This window comes from Saccopteryx bilineata, chromosome 4 (genome assembly GCF_036850765.1).
Source record: "Saccopteryx bilineata isolate mSacBil1 chromosome 4, mSacBil1_pri_phased_curated, whole genome shotgun sequence".
In the NCBI taxonomy this organism is placed as follows: domain Eukaryota; kingdom Metazoa; phylum Chordata; class Mammalia; order Chiroptera; family Emballonuridae; genus Saccopteryx; species Saccopteryx bilineata.
This window is the reverse complement of record NC_089493.1, coordinates 35433647-35456572: the sequence shown is the minus strand read 5'-3', so window position 1 is coordinate 35456572 and position 22926 is coordinate 35433647. Positions and strand designations below refer to the sequence as shown.

General features: G+C 34.7%; 1 protein-coding gene across 4 annotated transcripts in view; it reads left to right on the top strand.

The window, feature by feature from the left end:
* FUT8 (fucosyltransferase 8) overlaps positions 1-22926 on the top strand; it is a 251441-nt gene that overhangs the window by 106452 nt on the left and 122063 nt on the right. For 3 of the 4 annotated variants that reach the window (XM_066275887.1, XM_066275886.1, XM_066275888.1), the window contains one exon: positions 5254-5683. In XM_066275887.1, coding sequence (XP_066131984.1) covers positions 5481-5683 — 203 coding nt within the window. In that variant the 5' untranslated portion in view covers positions 5254-5480. Of the gene's footprint in view, positions 1-5253; positions 5684-22926 lie in introns of those variants that run through there. The other variant, XM_066275889.1, reaches the window with a different exon arrangement.

The following is a 22926-nucleotide window of genomic DNA, read 5'->3' as shown; positions in this document are numbered from 1 at the left end:
TTTATAGAATTACATAAAATACAAGGTACTTTTCATTATAATGTTGATAAGAACCATGCTGTACATTTTTTTATAGTACAGTTTTGCTGGCACAGAATATTTTTCAGCTTTTTTTTCTGGAAAAGTCTATTTTTGAAAGTTTTTTTCACTGTATAGAATTCTCAGTATGGTAGCATATATTGTCAGAATGAATAAACAGAGAGAATGTGAAGTTTCTGTCTTTTTTAAACTTATCTTAGAAGTGAACTCCTATCACTTGCTTAAGAAGTAAGTCACTAGGTCCAGAGCACACACAAGAGGAGGAGATTACAGAAGGGCATGAATGAATACAGGGCACAGGGATCATTGGCAGCTGTTTTAGAAACAATACTACATGGTATTGATATATAAATTATATAAAATATTACAATTGGGTCTATATAATAATGTAATAGTATTGATATTAACCTGTGGTATAATAACAGTTTGCTATTTGTGTGCAAAATGCTTCCCGTAGATTATTTTAAGCCTCTCCCAGTATTCTGTGGGAAAAGTAGTATTATTATATCTATTTTACAGAAAAAGAAATTGAAGCTCAAAGAGGTTACCTAGCTATGATATAGTAGAATCAAGACTCTAAGTTTTTCCAATTCTAGCACTCATATTTTTAATCTCCATGTTTTGTTAGCATTAAGTAGAATTACTTTTATTGAGCACCTCTTATGTGTCAAGTATTATAGTAAATGCTTTATGTATATTAACTTCATTTAAGTAACTCAATTTAAGCTCCTGATCTTAGTGATGACATATTATAACTTCCAGATTCAAGAAATCACTTAGAAATATTACATATATTTTTTGTTATAGAGACAATAAGCAGATAAAAAAAAACCAAAGAACCTCTGTAAATACCAAAAGAAATGAATAATTTAAATACATACTACCTTAAAAAAGGTGGTATCACTAATTAAATAAATTTGTGGAAGGAAGCCTGACACATTTCAATCCATTTAATATTGTGCAGATAAAAGTAAGTGAATCTCAAACAGGGATGAATTAAATACTTGAAAACAACCCATGCTGAGAAGACATCTCAACAACATTAGTATATAAATTGTAGTCACATATTAGCTCACGTAGTTAATGTTGAAATATTTTTACTAATAAATTTGATATTTATAATTAATATTTTCACTAGTAAAAGCTTCCACAAATAAATCGAATAGCTTTCATATCAAAAGCTATACAGTACATACATTCTTCAGTCTTCCCATTGTCTTTGCAAAGTGAATCTTCTAGATGAGGAAAATAAGACAAAGAGAAATTATTTTCTCATGGTTAAAAAGCAGCCATATGACTGTTGACCTTATGACCTTTTAGGCCAGTTTATTTTAATTATATAAGGGGTATTTTGCAAAATTTATGTTGACAATAATAAATTCTAAAGTTTATGAATGATTTTATTTTTGAACTGTTTTCCCTATAAAATAGCATTGTCTTACTTTCGACATCTATTGTAGATTTGCTTTTTTTTAAAAAAAATTTTTTTTGACAGAGACAGAGAGAGAGTCAGAGAGAGGGACAGACAGACAGGAAGGGAGAAAGATGAGAAGCATCAATTTTTTGTTGCGGCACCTTAGTTGTTCATTGATTGCTTTCTCAAATATGTGGCTTGACCGGGGGCTACAGAAGACCCAGTGACCCTTTGCTCAAGCCAGTGACCTTGGGCTCAAGCTGGCGAGCCTTGCTCAAACCAGATGAGCCCATACTCAAGCTGGCGACCTGGTGACCTCGGGGTCTCAAACCTGGGTCCTCCGCATCTCAATCCGACACTCTATCTACTGCACCACCGACTGGTCAGGCTAGATTTGCTTTTTAAAGTGGGGCATAAAATGCAGTTGAAGCTGATGTGCTCAGATTCTGTCATTTGTCATACTAATATGTGATGTATCTTATCTTTCACTTCACTAATTTACTTATTCATTTGTTTAAAAATAATTTATTATTGCTTACTAAGTGCAAAACACTGCTCTAACTACTTGGCATATACACCAGTGAACAAAGTGGACAGAAATCATGGACTTTATATTTTTGTAGGCATGGTTCAAACAATAAAAAAATGAAGTAAGCAGGCATTTTTTATGGGTAGGGAAAAACTTTATAACTGTTCTTCTAAATCATGCCAAAGAAAATTGCATAGAAAAAAACTTGGTTTTTAGTTTGGTTTGTTTTTGTTAATCTCATTTTTAAATACTGCTAAGAACAACAAAATTGAGGAAGCGTTCTTTCCAAAAAACTGTTAAAATAATGCTGTTAATTAAGAAAATGATCACTTTTGCTCCTATAATAATTTCTTGCTTTTTACAACTGAGGTAATATTAATAGTGCTGTAAAATGTAATAATTTAATATATTAGTTTGAGTGTGGTTTATAAAGTACTTTGTATAACAAAATTTATGTTTCTGTAAACTTTTGTTTCTATTCAATTTATATTGTACTTTTGCTGATTTTGAATATGATAATTTTTTGTTGTAATTCTAGGTAAAATGTTACAGCACTTCTTTTTAGTATTTAAATTATTCTTTGGAAAGCTCTTTCTTTTAGTACAGTTATCTTCCTAAGTTAACTGTTACTATGAAGGGAAAGATAAACTTTTAATATCCTATTGGAATAGCTTGGAATTAACTAGGATATATTTTCAGCATATGGTTATGATAGCATTTTATAGTGTTAGATATGTTGTCACAACCTTATTAACTCAACTGTTGATACTTATTTTGTTGACTTAATTTATCTCTTAGACCAGTGGTCCCCAACCCCTGGGCCACAGACCAGTACCGTGCTGTGGGCCATTTGGTACTGGTCCGCAGAAAAAGAATAAATAACTTACATTATTTCTGTTTTATTTATATTTAAGTCTGAACGATGTTTTATTTTAAAAAAATGACCAGATTCCCTCTGTTACATCCATCTAAGACTCACTCTTGACGCTTATCTCGGTCACGTGATACATTTATCCGTCCCACCCTAAAGGCTGGTCTGTGAAAATATTTTCTGACATCAAACCAGTCTGTGGTCCCAAAAAGGTTGAGGACCACTGTCTTAGACCATCAGTGTGGATTTATTTTTTGAATTTGTTTTTAAACAGGAAGCCCTGAATATCTGTATTCTTTCTGTATAACATGAAAAGTAGAACTCACATATCTGGATCTTTTATCTGAGACATTGAATAGACTTTATTCTTAAGTTTTAGTGAATAGATGGAGGGTATCTGTGATTAGAGGAACAGTTTAAAACCCTGTTCAATAAGAAGAGTGTTCTCAGTAGACTTATTGTTAAAACTACACACAAAACATCAAGTTTTCATTTAGATTATTGCTTTTTTTAGTTTTCAAACAATTCTAAGCAAGTATAATTTTTTTTATTCTGTGTTTTAGCTAGTGTGATCCAGTAACAATGAAAATAGTGTAGGAATAAATGGGAAAGAAGTAGAATGTTTCTAGGACCTCATTTGAAGAGGTTTTTCTTTATTTATTTGCCTGTTTGTTTATTAAGTGAGAGGAGGGGAGACAGTAAGACAGACTTTCGCATGTGCCCTGACCAAGATACCCCTGGCAACCCCTGCCTTGGGCTGATGTGTGAATCGACCAAGGTATCCTCAGTGTCTGGGACCGATTCTCAAACCAGTCAAGCCACAGAAGAAATGAAGAGAGGGTGGGGGAGAGGGAGAGGACAAGAAAAAGATGGTCACTTCTCATGTGTGCCCTGACTGGGGATTGAACCCAGGACTTCTGCACGCCAGGCTGACGTTCTATTTACTGAGCCCACCAGGCAAGGCCAAAGTTTTCTTCTCTTTGAATACTTAGTCATTTAAAAGCAATTGAGATTTAAGGTTTAAAAGCAGAAAAAATAGCAGTTCTGTGCTCAGATTTCCAAAGCCTCTTCTCTGACTTTTCTATCTAGTCTTTAATAACTGTTTAGTTATTTGATGGTCAAGTGTCCATCAAATTCAGTTTGTATATAGAACTTTTTTTTTCTGTTTTCTTTTACAAGGAACTGTCCCTTAATATAAGACTTTGCTAATATAGCCCTAGTATTATCAAATGGTGTTCATATTACATCTTTGCTTGCAAATTTTCTCTTTGGGAAGAAAATTGTTTTGTTTCAGAAGGGAATTCTAAGCCTAATCGTGACGTTACAAATGCAATGCATAACCAGGCTTGAGAAAGCATGTACATTTGTAGTTTAAGATAAACAGAAGTGATATTAAATTGTTGGCATTTTAAAATAAATTTGAGGAAAGAAGAATCCAGCTTAAACCATATGAACCTTTGCTTGTGATGTTTGGAATGGTTGTCAGCTGCTTAATGGCCGTGATAACCTTTGCTTGACTAATATGTGTGTTGTTTTTGAATTTATCCTAAAAATGACAATTTGCCTGTCACCTGCAAAGTTAAGTGGTATAATGGCAACTGAACAGTGGAAGCGAGGGGGATGGAGTTGAGATCTTAAAAGAATGAGAAAAGTGCCTGACCAGGTGGTGCGCAGTGGGTAGAGCGTTGGACTGGGATGTGGAGGACCCAGGTTTGAGACCCCGAGGTCGCCAGCTTGAGTTCATCTGTTTTGAGCAAAAGCTCATCAACTTGGACCCAAAGTCGCTGGCTCGAGCAAGGGGTTACTCGGTCTGCTGAAGGCCCGCGGTCAAGGCACATATGAGAAAGCAATCAATGAACAACTAAGGTGTCGCAACAAAAAACTAATGATTGATGCTTCTCATCTCTCTCTGTTTCTGTCTGTCCCTATCAATCCCTCTCTCTGACTCTCTCTCTGTCTCTGTAAAAAAAAAAAAAAAAAAAAAACTAGAATGAGAAAATCTCATAAGGAGAAAATGTTTCTTTTGGGGATAGTGAAAGATTAGCTCAGAAAATGTAGTTGAATACATCTTGTTTGGTTTTGATTGATTATTCAGAGATAGTCTTTTAATCTTCATATACGCACAATTATGTAAGTAAGAAAGAAAGGTGGTAATGGTGCTTAGAGGACTTTCAGTATTAGAGCTAATTAATTTATCTGTTAGAGCCCTAATGTACATGGTAGATTTAATATGCAGACTTAAAAGCTTTTGATTTTCACTTGTTATTATAGGCACTCAAGTTATTTGCTAGCCTGTTGGCTAATCAATCCCAATGTGTTTCCTTTGACTCTATGAATCTCAGCATATGCTATTTTTATATATCATAAATAATTTAAATACATGTCTTACTCTTTCTACAGCATATAGAGCCAATGAAGCACAGGACAGTAAAGCTTCCTACTCATACCACCAGGAGGATTTCTTTGAAAGATTCACCACAGGACTACCAGAGACACTTTTTTGTCTGAATCATCATGTGTTGAAACAACAGAAGGCTACTACCTTTGCACTAACAGGAAACTAAGTTTAAGATGTTTGCAATTCTTTGAGCTCCAGAAAGCCAGGGGAGTGAGTTGAAAATCTGAAAATGCGGCCATGGACTGGTTCCTGGCGTTGGATTATGCTCATTCTTTTTGCCTGGGGGACCTTGCTATTCTATATAGGTGGTCATTTGGTACGAGATAATGACCACCCTGATCACTCTAGCCGAGAACTGTCCAAGATCCTGGCAAAGCTTGAACGCTTAAAGCAGCAAAATGAAGATTTGAGGCGAATGGCTGAATCTCTCCGGTAGGTTCTAAAAAACTGAAGGAAGAGTAATGAAATATTATACTTTGTTTTTATGTGCAGGGTTTCATTCAGCTATTAAAAAATACATAATGATTTTTATAAACTATTTTTGCAAAAATTTAAATATCTTAGTAGGGTTCTTTTTATACTAATAATATCTGTATATTTAACATAGAGAATTACTCAAGGGTGGAAAATCTTTATTTTGCATATGAATTTTAATATAGAAAAGGTATGCTATTTAATTTATGTACTTATATTTTATTTATAAATATATTTGGCATTTTGATAGTCTTGATATATTAAATGTAAACTTTTTATTTTTTATTTACAGAGACAGAGAAAGAGTCAGAGGGAGGGACTGATAGAGACAGATAGACAGGAAGGGAGAGAGATGAGAAGCATCAATTTTTCGTTGTGGCACTTTTAGTTGTTTGATTGCTTTCTCCTTATGTGCCTTGACCGTAGGGCTATAGCAGACCGAGTAACCCCTTGCTCAAGCCAGCGACCTTGGGTCCAAGCTGGTGAGATTTGCTCAAACCAGATGAGCCCACACTCAAGCTGGCGACCTTGGGGTTTTGAACCTGGGTCCTCTGCATCCCAGTCTGATGCTCTATCTACTGTGCCACCACCTAGTCAAGCTTAAATGTAAATTTTATATGATTTAAATTAATGTATATTAAATTTTTTATCATATGGACTATGACAAAAGCATTATCATTGAGAGGTTGAGTTAACTATAATATTAAAATAAAGAAACAAAAATTCATGTATAATTAAAATGACTGAATCTGGAATTTAGAGAATTATTATCATTGCTACTTCTAGTTTATTAAAAAAATGTGACCTGTATCTGTTAGAAGGCAGTCCATATGACCTTACTCACAGGTTTGGTGATTATCTGGGGCCATCAGCTTGTTCCATTCCATATGGCTTCTCCAAGAGGATAGCCCAGGTTTCTTATCTAGTAGTGTTCTAAGAGGGCAATAGCAGGAACTAGAAGTCTTCTTGAGGCCCTGCATCAGAGGTCAGACAGTGTTACTCTATCTACATTGTGTTAGTCTGTGCATGTCAAAGGGACACTCCATATTTAGGAAATAAAGAGAGGAACTGCAGAGGATTTGTGGCAATAACACATCATTCCCTTCTCCAGAAGTAATGTTGAATAGATTAGAATAGGTCAAATCATGGTGGTCCTGAACAACCAAAGCTTAGTTTAGACTTGTTTGATTGATAATAGGGAGCCATAGTTGGAATGTTCAGCTGAGGAAGGACCCAATGAAAATGGTTGAGGAAGATTTAAAAATTTTTAAAGATTTTATTTATTCATTTTTGAGAGATAAGAGAGAAAGAAGAGGGGGGGGGTAGGAGCAGGAAGCATCAACTTCCATATGTTCTTTGACCAGGCAAATTCAAGATTTTGAACCAGTGACCTCAGCATTTCAGGTTGACACTTTATCCACAGTGTCACCACAGGTCAGGCCTAGATTTAGATTTTCAAGTGGTTTGGTGCATATGCCTAGCTGGAGTGAAATTAACTGGGAGATACAGTGTTATTCTAGGCATGAGGTAGTACCTGGATTAGTTTAATGATTGAATTTTTTGGCTTTTGTACCAGACATATGGGCTTATTTACTCATGTTTTCTACATACTTTCATTTGGCTTTCCCCAGACATCTCTTTCTTGTTCATTGCCAGCACAGTAGGTATACATATGTGCTGTAAGCTTTCTTTTAAAAATTTAGAAATCATCACTTTCTCAGCCTCTCACTCTACAGAATGACTTTCAATGCTTCATGTTTGTTTTGTCTTAATGTTTAGTAATGTGAAATTGTTGTCAGTTCACAGAATCTTTGCTTTTTGAGATTTGAACCTGCTTCTCTACCTCTTAGGTTGAAATTCAGCTGAAAGCAGCTAGAAAATTATTGAAACTTGTTTAGAAACCACTTGAGCAGTAAACCTTAAACTTGAAAGATATCAGAACAGGACAGAATTTGTAAAATCTAAACAGCACACAATTGACAGCTTGCTTTCCTCTTAATTTAAATCCTTGTTTTTCTAGGTTTGTTAATTTTGGAAATACAATTTTAAAAAATCAAATGTGACTTTGTGACCAATTAACAAGGTTTATTTTGTGTCCTTACTTCTTTTTGTTTGGTCCAGAAAGGCAGAAGAAATTTCTTCTGGAATTTATATGTCAGCTGTAAACTGTATATTTACAAACCACAAAGAATATACATATAATTAACTTATGATTACCTGTTTTTCTGAGCTATGTAGTAATCTGTCCAGATATATTAGAGCTAAAGCATGAATCTTCTGGTGGAACAATTTGTCCCAGGCAATAGAAGTATGGGATACTGACATGGGTAGAAAGAAAACTGATGTGGTTTTTCACAGGTCTTATCTTACTTCTCTTGTTTGAGAAACTGGTATTAGAAAGTAGAGATGCCTTTGTTTCTGTTGGTTAATTGGAAAATATGGTCTAGGCTCTCTTCTCTGTAAATGTTCATCACTCCTGTACACAGTGTACTTATATTCCTAGAGCAGGTGAGTAGATTGGAATGCATAGAGCACTTGCAATCAATCTATATATAACCTTCCATTATATATGGTTTTGTTTTTGCCACTCAACATCCGTTATTCCTTATGCTTGTGGTTCTCAAACTTTTTGAAGTCGGGGTACATTTTAATCCTACAAATAATTGTAGGCGCACAATATACAAATTTCTGAGAAATATGTTATAATAATTAAGTCAAATATTAAAGAAAAAAATATAAAGTCCAAGCATGCTTTTATGGTAATTAAACAAAATAAATATGACAAAATTAAATTTATTCTGACATTAAAAAACATTTTTATGTTACATTTTTTGAATTATGCTCTTTTAGAATTCATAAAAAGGAGGGGTTAAAAAATAAAAAAATGACAAAAAAGTTTTCTTTATATATATATACACACACACACACACACACACATACACACACACACACACACACACACACATTCTTAGTAAGATTTAGTGAATTCGGCAGGTCCTGGCGTGAATGTGTTAAGTTTTTTCATTCTTGTGTTTATGAGAAACATGAGCCTGATGTATCCTAGTGATTTCTTCAATGTTTGGCATATATTTGAAAGGCAAACTCTCTTTTCCTTGTTCAATGCATTGAAGAATTTCTCTCTTTTTACTCTTAATTGTGTTGAGGGTAGAAAATCCTAATTCACATAAATAGGATGTTGAAAATTGTAGTAAAATGTTCAAAGCTTTTTTATTTTATTTTATTTTATTTTATTTTTTTACAGGGACTGAGAGAGAGTCAGAGAGAGGGATAGGTAGGGAAAGACAGACAGGAACGGAGAGAGATGAGAAGCATCAATCATCAGTTTTTCGCTGCAACACCTTAGTTGTTCATTGATTGCTTTCTCATATGTGCCTTGACCGCGGGCTTTCAGCAGACCAAGCAACCCCTTGCTTGAGCCAGGTGAGCTTTTCTTTTTTTTTGCTCAAGCCAGATGAGCCCACGCTCAAGCTGGCAACCCTGGGGTCTCGAACCTGGGTCCTCCGCATCTGAGTCCGACGCTCTATCCACTGCACCACTGCCCAGTCAGGCATTCAAAGCTTTTTTAGATATTGCCACATATTCTTCTTTTATTGAAATCCAAAAGGCTTCAAGAGACAATTTCTTATGTTTAATCATCAATCCATGATCAGTGGATATAGGTGCCAGTTCTTCTTCTATTAATGTTAAACCAAAATTACTTGAAGCTTCCATGAATGGGTTTCTAATCCAATCGTATTGTTCAGTGTTAAATAATGGAAAATGCTATAAATTAAATTCTGCTGTGAACCTTCAAGTCCTATTTTATTTACACTTAACTTTTGCTCACTTCCAGAATCGGATTCTTCAATATCACACTTCTTTTTGAGAAATCTATCCATTTTATTTGGGTGTATTTATCTAAAAATAATATAATGATGTGTTAATAATAAATATAATAATGATGTGTTAGCAAAAAGAGCGGTATTTCCTTAATGAAATGGTATAATGGAGTAACTATATTTATTTTTATATCTGGGCATATGCTGCGAACCAGCACAGCTAGTAATTCTAGGTCCTGAGAGAGAACAGTGCGGAATTAAGAAAATACATAGAATTAAGAAAATATGGGGTCAGGAGGGCTCTGTAATTACTGCTGGCAAGAACAAAGCATGCCCCAAAACCGCATCTTGCTTTATTTATAGGGCAAAGTGAGGCCATTAGCAAATCTTAACTTTACACCAAACAAAGGATAGAAGAAACTTGCTTCCAGTCTTTCCCAGGGAACATGGGGGGTAGTGTAAACAATCCAGCACCACAGCTTAACAGCCTTTTGCAACCTAATCAGGCAACTGAGGTGTGGGGTTGGGCAGACTGTCAGTTTACAGCCAATTCCCCGCACCTCTGTCCCCCCAAAATTTAAACTCCAAAAACCCTTTTGGTTTTTTGGTCCCCAACAAGCACATACTTCTCTGGAATACCATAGGGCACACCTGGAAATCTTCTAGGGCATATCAGTGTTCCCTGGAGCACACTTTGAGAACCACTGCCTTATGCTATCAAGAATGTCTTAAAAAAAAAAAATGTCTTAATTTTTCTTTTTGTGTGTGTGTGTGTGTGACAGAGACAGAGAGAGGGACAGATAGGGACAGACAGGAAGGGAGAGAGATGAGAAGCATCAATTCTTCGCTGCAGCACCTTAGTTGTTTGTGCATTGATTGCTTTCTCATATGTGCCTTGACCTAGGGGCTACAGCAGACCGAGTGACCCCTTGCTCAAGTCAGCAACCTTAGGCTCAAGCTGGTGAGCCTTGCTCAAACTAGATGAGCCCTCACTCAAGCTGGTGACCTTGAGGTTTTGAACGTGAGTCCTCTGTGTCCCAGTCTCATGATCTATCCACTGCGCCACCACCTGGTCAGGCAATAATATTTTATTTTTTCCTAGGCAAGAATATTGTATTGGGAGTTTTAATCAAGATTCCTAGCCTTCTCAGTCTGAAAATGAGATGCTTTCTTCCTGGAGTTTGTATTGCTGGATTAAATTCTCCAGTGTTTTATTTTGGATTTGTTTTCTGTTTTAACAGGACATATTTTATAATGTAGTTTATCTTTCTTATACTGTGTTTTGAGTTGTGCTATCAAGGTTATGCAGTGCAATTCTCTTCTGTGGAAGCGTTTATATAAAATTGGTATTCATTCTATTTTAAACCTTTGTTAGAATTTTACTGATAAAACCATTTGAGCCTGTAGTTAATTTTCTTTGGTAGAGTGTTGTTGAGGCTTGATTGGAAAGGGAAAGGGTACATGTGGGAAGGCTTTAAAATTCTGGATTTGCTCTTTTGATAATAATTAGACTATTTAGATTTTCTATTTTTATGTTAACTTTGGTAAGATGTATTTTTCAAGGAATGTGTTGATTTTATCAACATTTTCATATTAATTAGCATAAAGTTGTTCAAAATGCTTTTTAAATTTTCTTCTCCATACCTGTAATATCTGTAGTAAATCTTTTTTATTCATTTGTGTTTTCTCCTATTATCTCACTAAGAGTTTATCAATTCATTTACCTTTTCAGAGAACCAATTTCTGGTGGTGGTAGTTTTCTCTTCCTATTGTTTGTTTCTGTTTTATTGATTTCTACTCTTAGTTTGATAATCTCTTTATAGTCTCTTTTGTTTTGTTTTTTTAAGATTTATTCATTGATTTTACAGAGAGAAGGCCAACAGAAATGGGAAGTATCAACTCACAGTTGCTTCACTTTAGTTGTTCATTGAGTCCTTGTTGTATGTGCCTTGACTGGGTAAGGCCAGGGTTTCAAACTGGTCAGCATCCCAGGTCAATGCTCTATCCACTGTGCCACAACAGGCCAGGCTAGTCTCTTTGGGTTTTATTGCTGTTCTTTTTAAAGTTTTTTTAGAAAGAATTTTATGTCATTGATTAAAACCTTGTTTCTTTCCTAATGTATGCCTGGAAAGTTTTAAATTTCTCACTAACCACAGCTTTAAGTCATATCCCATAAGTTTTGACAATATCCTATTTTAAATGTCATTCAACTAAAAGTATTTTTAAAGTTTATTGTGGTTTTATCCTTTGACCCTCAAGTTATTTAGGAATGTGTAGCTTAATTTTTAAGTGCAGCTATTCAATTTATCTTTTTATTTTGATTTCTATTTTGTTCTTCAGCCATATAAACTTATATTCTGTTATTTTATTTTAGTTTTTTGAAATTTATTAAATGGCTCAGCAAATAACATGTTGGTGAATATTTTAGGAAAAATGTATATTCTGCTGTTTTTGGTATGCTCTTCTGTACCTGTCAATTAAGTTATGTTGGTTAATTGTGTTATTAATATTTTCTAAATGTATATAGATTTATTTACTTATTTAATCTGCTTATTCTATCAGCTAATGAGAAAACTCTTTGTTAGTGGTTGAATATCTAGTTCTTTGCACTTCTATCACCTTTTGTTTTATATATAAATAAAGCTGTTTCATTTGGTGAATGTAAATATTGGACTCTTATTTTCTGTGAATTGACCCTTTATTATTAAATGCTTTCATTTATCTCTAGTAATACTGTTGGCTAATAAGTCTAGTAGTATATATAGCAGGGGTCCCCAAACTACGGCCCACGGGCCACATGCGGCCCCCTGAGTCTATTTATCCGGCCCCTGCCGCACTTCCAGAAGGGGCACCTCTTTCATTGGTGGTCAGTGAATGGAGCATAGTTCCCATTGAAATACTGGTCAGTTTGTTGATTTAAATTTACTTGTTCTTTATTTTAAATATTGTATTTGCTCCCATTTTGTTTTTTTACTTTAAAATAAGATTTGTGCAGTGTGCACAGGGATTTGTTCATAGTTTTTTTTATAGTCTGGCCCTCCAAAGGTCTGAGGGACAGTGAACTGGCCCCCTGTGTATAAAGTTTGGGGACCCCTGATATGTAGTGTAAATGTTGGTATAGCAGCTTTCTTTCATTTATGGTTTGCATGCATATTTTCTCCATCTTTTAAATTTTAACCTTCTGTGTCCTTATAATAAATATATTTAAATACAAATTTAAATATTTAAAGTGTTTCTTGTAAGAATAGGGTTGGATCTTGTTATTTTATAGTCTAGTTTAATGATCTTATTCTTCTTTTTTTTTGTCCACTTATATTTAATATAATTACTAGGTTTAAATCTTACCACATTGCTATTTTTTTCTGTTTGACCCATCATTTTTAATCCTTATTTTTCATTGTTGCCTTTTTTTGAATTGATGAATCTGTTTTTTATTGTTCTATTTTTTCACTTATAATAGACTTTTAGTTATGCATTTTTATTTATTCTTTTAATGGCTACCCTAGATGTTATAAAATAGTATTTTTTATTATAGTCTATATTGAGTTAATATTTTTGTCATTTCTAGAGTAATGCAAGCATTTTTTCCTACTTAAACTTTTAATCCCCCCCAATTGTCTTTTGTTCATTTTACTGTCATATATTTTAACCCAGGGTTTGTTATAAGTGGCACAGTGTTATTATAATTTTGATTTTAATTATCTTTTATAATTTACCACATATTTATTTTTTCTAATGTTCTTTATTCCTTCTTGCAGTTTAATTCCTCCATTCAATCATATTCCTTCAACCTAAGAATATCCTTTAGTATCCTTGGTAGTACAGATTTGAAGGGTAAACTCTCTTAGTTACTCTTTTTCTGAAAATATTTTTAGCATTCATATATGAAAGATATTTTTACTAGTATAGAATTTAGTTTCAGAGTACAGTAGTCTCCCCTCTATCCACAGTTTAACTTTTCATGGTTTCAGTGACCCATGGTCAATGGCAGTGTGAAAATATTAAGTAGAAATTCCAGAAATACACAATATAGTTTTTAAATTGTGTGCCATTCAGAGTACTGTGGTGAAGTCTCACCCCGTCCCGCTCTGTACTCCCACTCTCCCACTCAGGACATGAATCGTCCCTTTGTTTAGCATATCCATGCTGTATATGCTCATTAGTCATTTAGTAGTTATCTCAGTTATCAGATCAACTGTTGCAGTTATCACAGTGCTTATGTTCAAGCAATCCTTAGTTTTGGTAATAGCCATTCTAATAGGTGTGAGGTAGGATCTCATTGTGGTTTTGATTTGCATTTTCATTATAGTTGGTCATGCTGAGCACCTTTTCATGTTCCTCTTGGCAATATATATATATATATATATATATATATATATTCTTTGGAACAATGTCTATTTTACTTCTCTGCCTATTCATATTAAAATAGATAATTTGTTTTTATCTAATGAGTTATATGAATTCTTTATATATATATTTATATTTATATAATTTTTTAAAGGAATTTTTTTTTAGATTTTATTTATTCACTTTTAGAAAGGAGAGAGAGAGAGAGAGAGAGAGAGAGAGAGAGAGAGAGAGAGAGAGGAAAGAGATAGAATAGGGGGAGGAGCAGGAAGCATTAACTCCCATATGTGCCTTGACCAGGCAAGCCTGGGGTTTTGAACCAGCAACCAATCTCAGCATTCCAGGTCGATGCTTTATCCACTGAGCCACCACAGGTCAGGCGAGTTCTTTATATATTTTAGGTGTTATTTATATATTTATCAGATATGATTTGCAAATATTTTCTCCCATTTCATATATTGCATTTTCATTTTGTTGATTATTTCATTTGCTGTGCAGACATTTTAGTTTGATGTAGTGCCACTTGTTGATTTTTGCCTCTGTTGCTTGTGCTTTTAATGTTATGTTAAAAATTATTGCCAAGACTAATAGCAATGAGGTCTTTTTTTTCCCTGTCTTAAGAGTTTTATAGTTTCAGCTCTTAAGTCTTCAGTCATTTTGAGTTAGTTTTCGTAAGTAGTGTAAGATAGAGGTTCAGTTTCATTCTTCAGCATATGGTTACCTAGTTTCCCCAACACCATTTATTGAAGAGATTATTCTTTCCTGGTTGAGTATTCTTGGCTCCCTTTTCAAATATCAATTGACCATATATGTAGGTTTATTTCTGGGCTCTTGATTTTTTCTCATTGGTTTATGTATGATTACTGATGGTTTGTAGTACAGTTTGAAATCAGTTAAGTATGATGCCTCCAACTTTGTTCTTTTTTCTCAGGATAATTTTGCCTATTTGGGGTGTTTTAGAATTGTTTTTCTATGAAGAATGCTATAGAAATTTTGATGGAAATTGCATTGAATTTATATGACTTTGAGTCGTATGAACATTTTAACAATACTAGTTTTACTGATCCATGGACAGTATGAAAAATAACATACCAATAGTACTTGGAGTTGGAAGTGTGAATATTCTTATGAACGAGTTAATAACACCTATAATTTAAAAAGATGGGCTTATAAAATAATTACTCCATCCTATTATTTTTTCATGATTTTTTAACCTTAGATCTTTTAGAAAAAACCCATTTGAAATGAAGAAATTCATGTATTTTCATTGAACTCTTCTATTACAGTAAAATGAAATGTATTTATTTTGTTTTTAATTTTTAAAAATGTTTATTTTATTGATTTTAGAGGGAGAGGGAGGGAGATAGAGAAGACAGAAACATTGATCTCTTCCTGCATGTGCCCTATCAGGGATCGAACCAGCAACCTCTGTGCTTGCAGCCGATGCTCTAACCAACCAAGCTATCCAGCCAGGGCTAAATATATTGTATTTTAAAAGCACTGAAAAGGTCATCCAATTTTTATAAAAGCTTTTTTATCTGTTTTCACATAGATATTGAAATGGCTAGAATTATGTCAACTAATGTAAATGATAACTATTTCTGTGTGCTAGTAGTAGAGGTTATTCTCTACATACTCTAATTTATTTCTTCCAAAGAGTATGCACTGACTATTACAAAAAATTATAAAGTAAATATAAATTTTGGGAAAAGTTATTTACTATAGAATAAAGTTTTTTATATATTTAGGGAAAAGTCATGACTCTCACAGATGGAAAAAAAGTGAGATTCAGAAATGACATGACTCGCCTGACCAGGCGGTGGCGCAGTGGATAGAGCGTCGGACTGGGATGCAGAGGACCCAGGTTCGAGACCCCAAGGTCGCCAGCTTGAGCGCAGGCTCAACTGGTTTGAGCAAAAGCCTACCAGCTTGGACCCAAGGTCGCTGGGTCCAACAAGGGGTTACTCGGTCTGCTGAAGGCCCGAGGTCAAGGCACATATGAGAAAGCAATCAATGAACAACTAAGGTGTTGCAACGTGCAATGAAAAACTAATGATTGATGCTTCTCATCTCTCTCCATTCCTGTCTGTCTGTCCCTCTCTCTGACTCTCTCTCTGTCTCTGTAAAAAACAAAAAACAAACAAACAAAAAGAAATGACATGACTCAAATCACATATTTAGTTTCTTTTATAAGTAGGTCAAGAGTCCAAGTCTTCTGGTTCTTTGTCTTATCCCCTTTTTACTCTTTTATACAAATAATAGATGGAATTAAGATATTTCTAGGGTAGTAGTATATAAATCCACAATTTTTCACAAAGAGAGTAAATAATAGCCTTGTGTGTGAGTGCACACATCTATGTGTATAAAATAGGCTAAAAATTTTTAGTAAGGCAAACTTATTTTAGTACATGTGCTATTAATATTTATAAATAAGTTATATTGTTTAGGTAAGATTTAGAAAACTTTACCAAGTAGGTGTAAAGGATGACAGCACAATTTTAACACAAAATCTTACGCATTTTTGGACTGTTAAAATATTGCTAAATATAAATATTACAGGGGCCTAAGACCCTGGCTGATTGGCTCAGCGGTAGAGTGTTGGCCTGGTGTGTGAAAGTCCGGGTTTGATTTCGGGTCAGGACACACAGGAGAAATGACCATCTGCTTCTCCACTCCTCCCCCTCACTTCCCTTTCTTTTTTTTTCTCTCTTCCTCTCCCACAGCTATGGCTCAAATGGTTCAAGCAAGTTGGCTCTGGGCACTGAGGATAGCCCCATGGCTTCACCTCAGGCACTGAAATAGCTTTTTTGCCAAGCAGTGGATGGAGCAGCTGCCACAGATGGGCAGAGCATTGCCCTGTAGGGGGCTTGCTAGGTGGATCCTGGTCAGGGCACATGCCTGTCTCTGCCTCCCCGACTCCCCGCCTCTCACATTTTATATATATATTTTTTTTTTTACTGGGTCTTAGATTTGCACAGTTACTTTGTGTGTGCATACCTAATTTATTAAAGCAAATGTGCCTATGTATTAGTTGTGTCATTAAACATTCATAATTTGCTTGTTTGAGGGGAAAGTAATCAATCTGAATTAATTACAATTGAGAATTACATATATTTGATGATAATTACAGCTGTATTGCTTCTGAATTCATATAAACCAAAGTAAGACTAACAAATTATTTCCAAGTAGAGAGCCCACTGGACCTGATATAGTTAATAGATAAGGGAGTTGGTAAATGGAGCCATCCATTTACACACTAATAATAAGTATATTTGTGTTCTGAAAAAATTTGTTTTTGTAAGTTAAAATACTTACAAACCAACTGTCACTCCAATGACTATGTAGACAATTAATGATATACTATTTATATAAGTTTTACTTAACATTATATATTAAATAATATATAATTAATTTACTTTTAATGTAAACATTCTTCTATGGTTTAAGAAAACTGCCCTACCCCTTCAGCTTAATTTCACACTACTCTGTCTTCCACCGTAACCTCCCTTTTTCATTTTTATTTTCTAGTCTTCTGTGTACCATATACTCCAGTCATAAAATTGTATTCATATTTTCAGCCCTGCCTGGATAGCTCAGTTGGTTATTGTCATTCCTATAAACCAAGGTTGTGTGTTTCCTGGTCAGGGCACGTACAAGAATTAACCAATGAATGCATAGATAAGTGGAACAGCAAATAGATATTTCTCTTTCCCTGTCTTTTTTCCCTCCCTCTCTCTTCCTAAAATCAATAAATAAAAATAAAAAAATTATATTCACATTTCCTGAATGTATTGTGCTCTTTCATGCTGCTATTATTCCTTTGCTCATGCTCTTACTCCTGCTTGAAATTTCTTTGCCTTCATCATCCTACCTACTCTTTCTTAAGTTTTAGGATGGTCCATGTGTGGCTTCCCTTTTTAAGCTCCGAAGCGACATCAAATGCCTATTCTTGCTCTAGTCTAAGTTCATATCTGTTGTTACATGTGATCTTTGGGAAAAAGATAAATTGTTCCTTCATAAGAATAGTTGTGTTGAATACATTAGTTACTTACATGAATGTGGAGTCAGCTTTAAATTTTTCCATTTCAATGTAAAGAAATTCAAATTTACCTTTGAACTTTATTAATAATCTATGTGGCTTTCTCTTGGTCTATCACTTGCCATTGTTTTCTTTTTTTTCTTTCTTTTTTTTTTTTGTATTTTTCTGAAGCTGGAAATGGGGAGGCAGTCAGACAGACTCCCACATGTGCCCAACCAGGGTCTACTCGGCACGCCCACCAGGGGGTGATGCTCTGCCCATCCGGGGCGTCGCTTCTGTTGCGAACAGAGCCACTCTAGCGCCTGAGGCAGAGGCTATGGAGCCATCCCCAGCGCCCAGGCCATCCTTGCTCCAATGGAGCCTTGGCTGCAGGAGGGGAAGAGAGAGACTGAGAGGAAGGAGAGGGGGAGGGGTGGAGAAGCAGATAGGCGCTTCTCCTTTGTGCCCTGGCTGGGAATTAAACCCAGGACTTCTGCACGCCAGGCTGACGCTGTACCACTACTTGCCATTGTTTTCAACGAAAGGCAAAAACAAAAGTGCAGGTTTAGATTGAAGTGTTTAAGAACCTGAAAGGGGCATACAATTCTTCTTCTGAAAGCTTAATACATTATATCTTTGAACTTCCAACTTCCTTGTTCTGACAGTTGTGTTATACCTCAGCCAGGCAGCAGGATGGCACACAAAAATAGATGAAGTCTTCCTTCTAAAGGATTAAACCTCTGTTGTTACCTCACTGGGGTTTTGTATAGATTAGTTAGCATTAGCAAAGCAGCTTGATACCCTTAGATGAAATGCATTTATTAAAGGTTGAGTAGTAGTATTATGATTGTGATTTTGTGAACCAGTAATCATTTTTGGATTGGTTACATGAGGGGAAGATGGCTGAGGAGAATTTTTATGTTGGTCTTACTCTCTCCGGTAGTGTAGTTTGAAGCTAGAATTCTTTATGAAGTGGGTCCCATCTTTAATATGTCAGCTCAAAATTAGTTGTTGTCCTTCTCTTAAATTACCCTGGTACATTAATTGAGAAAAATGTGTGTGTGTAGGAAGTGGTGGGGAGGGAAGGTGAGAAATGGGAGGAGGGAGAGAGGAGTGTGAGTTGTATAATCAAGTAACAGCCCACTTTACTGATATGGTTAACACTGCAGGCAAGTCATAGATTGATTATAACAAGTCTTTGCATGACTTGGTTTTGACTAAAAAGGTGTAAAATCTATAGCAAGATAATAAAAAATATTTTTTTAACTGGGAATAAACAAAAGGTCATTGCTTCTAGACCTCACCCTCTAGCTCTTCAGGAAGTTTCCAGTTGCATATTAACTGAGCGATTAATTATGAAGACCTTTCTGCAGCTTTGTGCATTTGCAGCCTTGTGTACAAAATAGGCACGAATGCCTTTGTATATATATAAGGATTTTTCACTTTTTTTTGTCATACTTGTTTCTATGCTGTAAAGTAGTTCACAAAAAATGACTATTTGTGACTTAAAATAAAGTATACATTTGTAATTAATGGACAAAAGAATTGACTGGGTTTGATGGGGGAAGGGAGTGTGATCTATGACCAAATTATTTCCTTCATCCAAGCAATGGCTTCTTATAGGGGTGTAATTGTGTCCTCTTAGAGAATGAATACACAAGTGGTGAGGTTGTCTTTAGTTATCAAAGATATAAAGAGTTGTTCAAAATTCAACCAAAAAAGGATGAGAGGATGGGTATGAATTTAAGGAATGCCATTCTTTCATGCAGATAACTTAATTCTAATATTGATACTAACATTTCAATTTATCATAGGACAGTTAATTCTCTAGGATACCACCTGAAACATTTTTAGGCATGCTCAGTCATCTTTTCTCCTAAAATAATCCCTGGTGATCTATACTTTTCATTGATTTATTGCAACTTTGAACCTGAGTTGGGTTAATAGCACGGGAATAATGAACTATGTGTATTTCTCTCTTTTGTGGAAAGTATTTATATTTTTCTGTCTTTACTTGTTGGGAAACTGTAGTCATTCTTGAATGCATCATTCATTCGATAGGCATTTCTTGAGCACCAACTATATGCTAGCACTTGGGTTGGGCCATGCCATATTCATGGAATTAATTAAGGCATGATAGCTGCTTTTGAAGTGGAGAATTATTATTTGTGGATATATATTGGGTGTTTTGCCCTTTCATTTGCCTTTTCCTTCCTCCCTCCCTTCCTTATTTTTAAACAGCAGCTAAAATTTACAATTATATTAGCTTTCATGTGCTGCTGCATATCTTCACTGGGTCTTTCAGAAGTTTCTTAACAATGGTAACATAGTAGTTAGTATTTATAAATGTTGGGTTCTTTATTTTTTAAGATTTTATTTATTGATTTTTAGAGAGGGGAGAGAGAGAAAGGGGGAAGCAGGAAGCATCAACTCATAGTAGTTCCTTCTCACATATGCCTCGATTGGGCAAGCCCAGGGTCTTGAACCAGCAACTTCAGCATTCCAGATTGATGCTGTATCCACTGCGCCACCATATGTCAGGCTGTTGTTTTTATTTTTTCAAATGAAAGTCAATCATATTCCACAAACTGAATAGGAATAATGAGAATTCAAAAAACATAAAATTTTTTTTGAGCAGTTTTGGCATACTGTTTTTGCTCTGAAGAGTAAATACTACCACTTCTAGTGTATGGATTCAATCCACCAACACCTTTTTTTTTCTCCTAGTGGGCAGGTTATCCCTTTGCCCATTTTCTATGGATGGCTGGCAGTTACCAATCAAGTATGTTCCAGTGCTGAGACCATATCTATCCTGCTACTCGGAAGGTTGTTGGGCTTACTCTGTGGTCCTCAGCCGAGTTCCAAATAGGTCAGGCATTATGAACCACCAAGTACTCAGTATAATTAGTTTAGAAGTATTATATTAACCAGTCCCTGTTTTCCTTAGTCTTCATTCTTTCTTGTTAGATTCAAGAGCATTGATTTAAACTCTGGCTGATCTTCAGAATTGTCTGAGTACATTTTAAAATTAGATTTCTGGATTATTTTAAAGGATCAATACTGTTTGTGAGGGTAAAATACCTGATTGCCCTCACCTCCACTATTCATTGTTTTTCTATAAAATTCTGTCAGTTGTTATTTAAAGGCATTCTTGATTCAGTTAGGAATCTAATTCTCTAAATTGATTAGAGAGTAAGGTTCCTGGAATCTCAGCTCTTTTTTTTTTTACTTCTTAAACATTATTTCACTCTACCTCTATTATTTTTGATAATTATTGTACTGTGGACTTGTTATGGAAGTAGGAGAGCAGAAAGAGAGTACTAGTTTACCCTTTAAAATACAGCTCATGCATTATCTTCTCTGTAAAGCTACCTTTGCCTCTCCTCAGTTCCTCTAGTCATCCACAGTGTTAATCACCTCTCCTCTCCATCACTTAGACCCAAATCTGCTATCGTACTTTCCACACTGGGTTGTAATTGTTTGCTCATTTGCCTGTCCTTCCCTACTGGATTGTGAACTTAAGGGTAGGGTAAAGGTAGGATCCATGCCTTACCTACTCTGTTATCCCCAGGAGTTTTCCCAGTGTCATATGTGATTCAAGCCCACAATAAATATTTATTGGAAAAAAAAATGAATTGGTATAAAATTGAATTGGGCTGAAAACCAAACAGAGAAAGAGATTAAAATACTCTGAAGTCATTCTGAGGCCATACTGAGGCTATTAGTCAGTGGAGAACCCCTAAAAATTATACCAGAAAGCAAAGTGATTGACTTTTATGAGCAGAGTGTGTAATCTGGGATTCCAGACTCTTGACATTCAGAAATGGGATATAGATTACTCCTTTTAGGGAAGGATACATTAAATGGTAGCATTGATTTACCAGTAATGTACAGGGTTGTAAGAACATAGTCTCTATAGAGCAAGTTCTGTGGGTGGTATTTTGACAGTTTCTTTCCCATTATCTTCACATGTCGTGGATATAGCTTCATGTTTTTCAACTAGTGTTCAAGCAATTGGTCAGTATTTCTAGGCTTCAATAATGTTTATAATCTTCAACATAACTGCAAAGGATTTCAAATTTAATCCTATATTACCTGTTGATTTCTACCATATATTTTTCTTGAATCACTGTAAAACACAGTTACTTGCATACCAATCCTTTTGTGAATCTTTGTCAATGCTTTTTATTTATTTTTTGAATGAAAAAGTGGAGTTAGAAAAATATCCACTATTTTAAAAAAAGGATGATATAAGGTAACTAAAATGAATCTTGAAGTTAAGTAGGAAATCTATTACATTTATTTTGAAGTAGGGGTAATTGCTCCTTTAGCAAAGAAACCAGATGTTTCTTTGTTCTTGAAATGTTTAGATTTTATATAGATTTTATAATTTATAGAGTGGGATATGGGCTAAATTTGCCTACCTAACACGCATGTAAGGGAATGTTATAGTCATACAGAAATTAAAATAGTTGTGTGATGATGTGCTTTTCTAATCAATTTCACAGTGCCAGTTTTATTTTTAAGGAAGCTCTATTAAAAGTAATTAGATATAATTAAAGTGAGAAACAGCTTTCAATGTAAATTCTTAAAATATAAATTAGTATACTTAATTTTTGCTAATGCCATTTAGCACATTATATTTACTGTTATTAATTAATAATCCTTAAATCTATGTAATTGTCTGAGTATCGTTAACATGAGATTTAATAACTAGAATTTCACCAGCCTGATTTCAAAAGTATTTAGACGGGGACTTTTCTTGAATCCTGTTGTGTCTGTCTATTTTTATACGAACTTAATATTAGAATTTATTTTTTGAAGTGAAATAATAAAGTTTGTTTCTCTCTGGGGTTGACTTCAACTCTTTTAAAAGGAAAATATTATGTTTCTTCATTTTCATGCTCTATATACCTTAGTTTGGTTTGAAACTTCCAGTTTAAAACTAATCACCCGATTTTTTAGAAGAAAGGCCACTTTGAATTAAGTAGAATTGA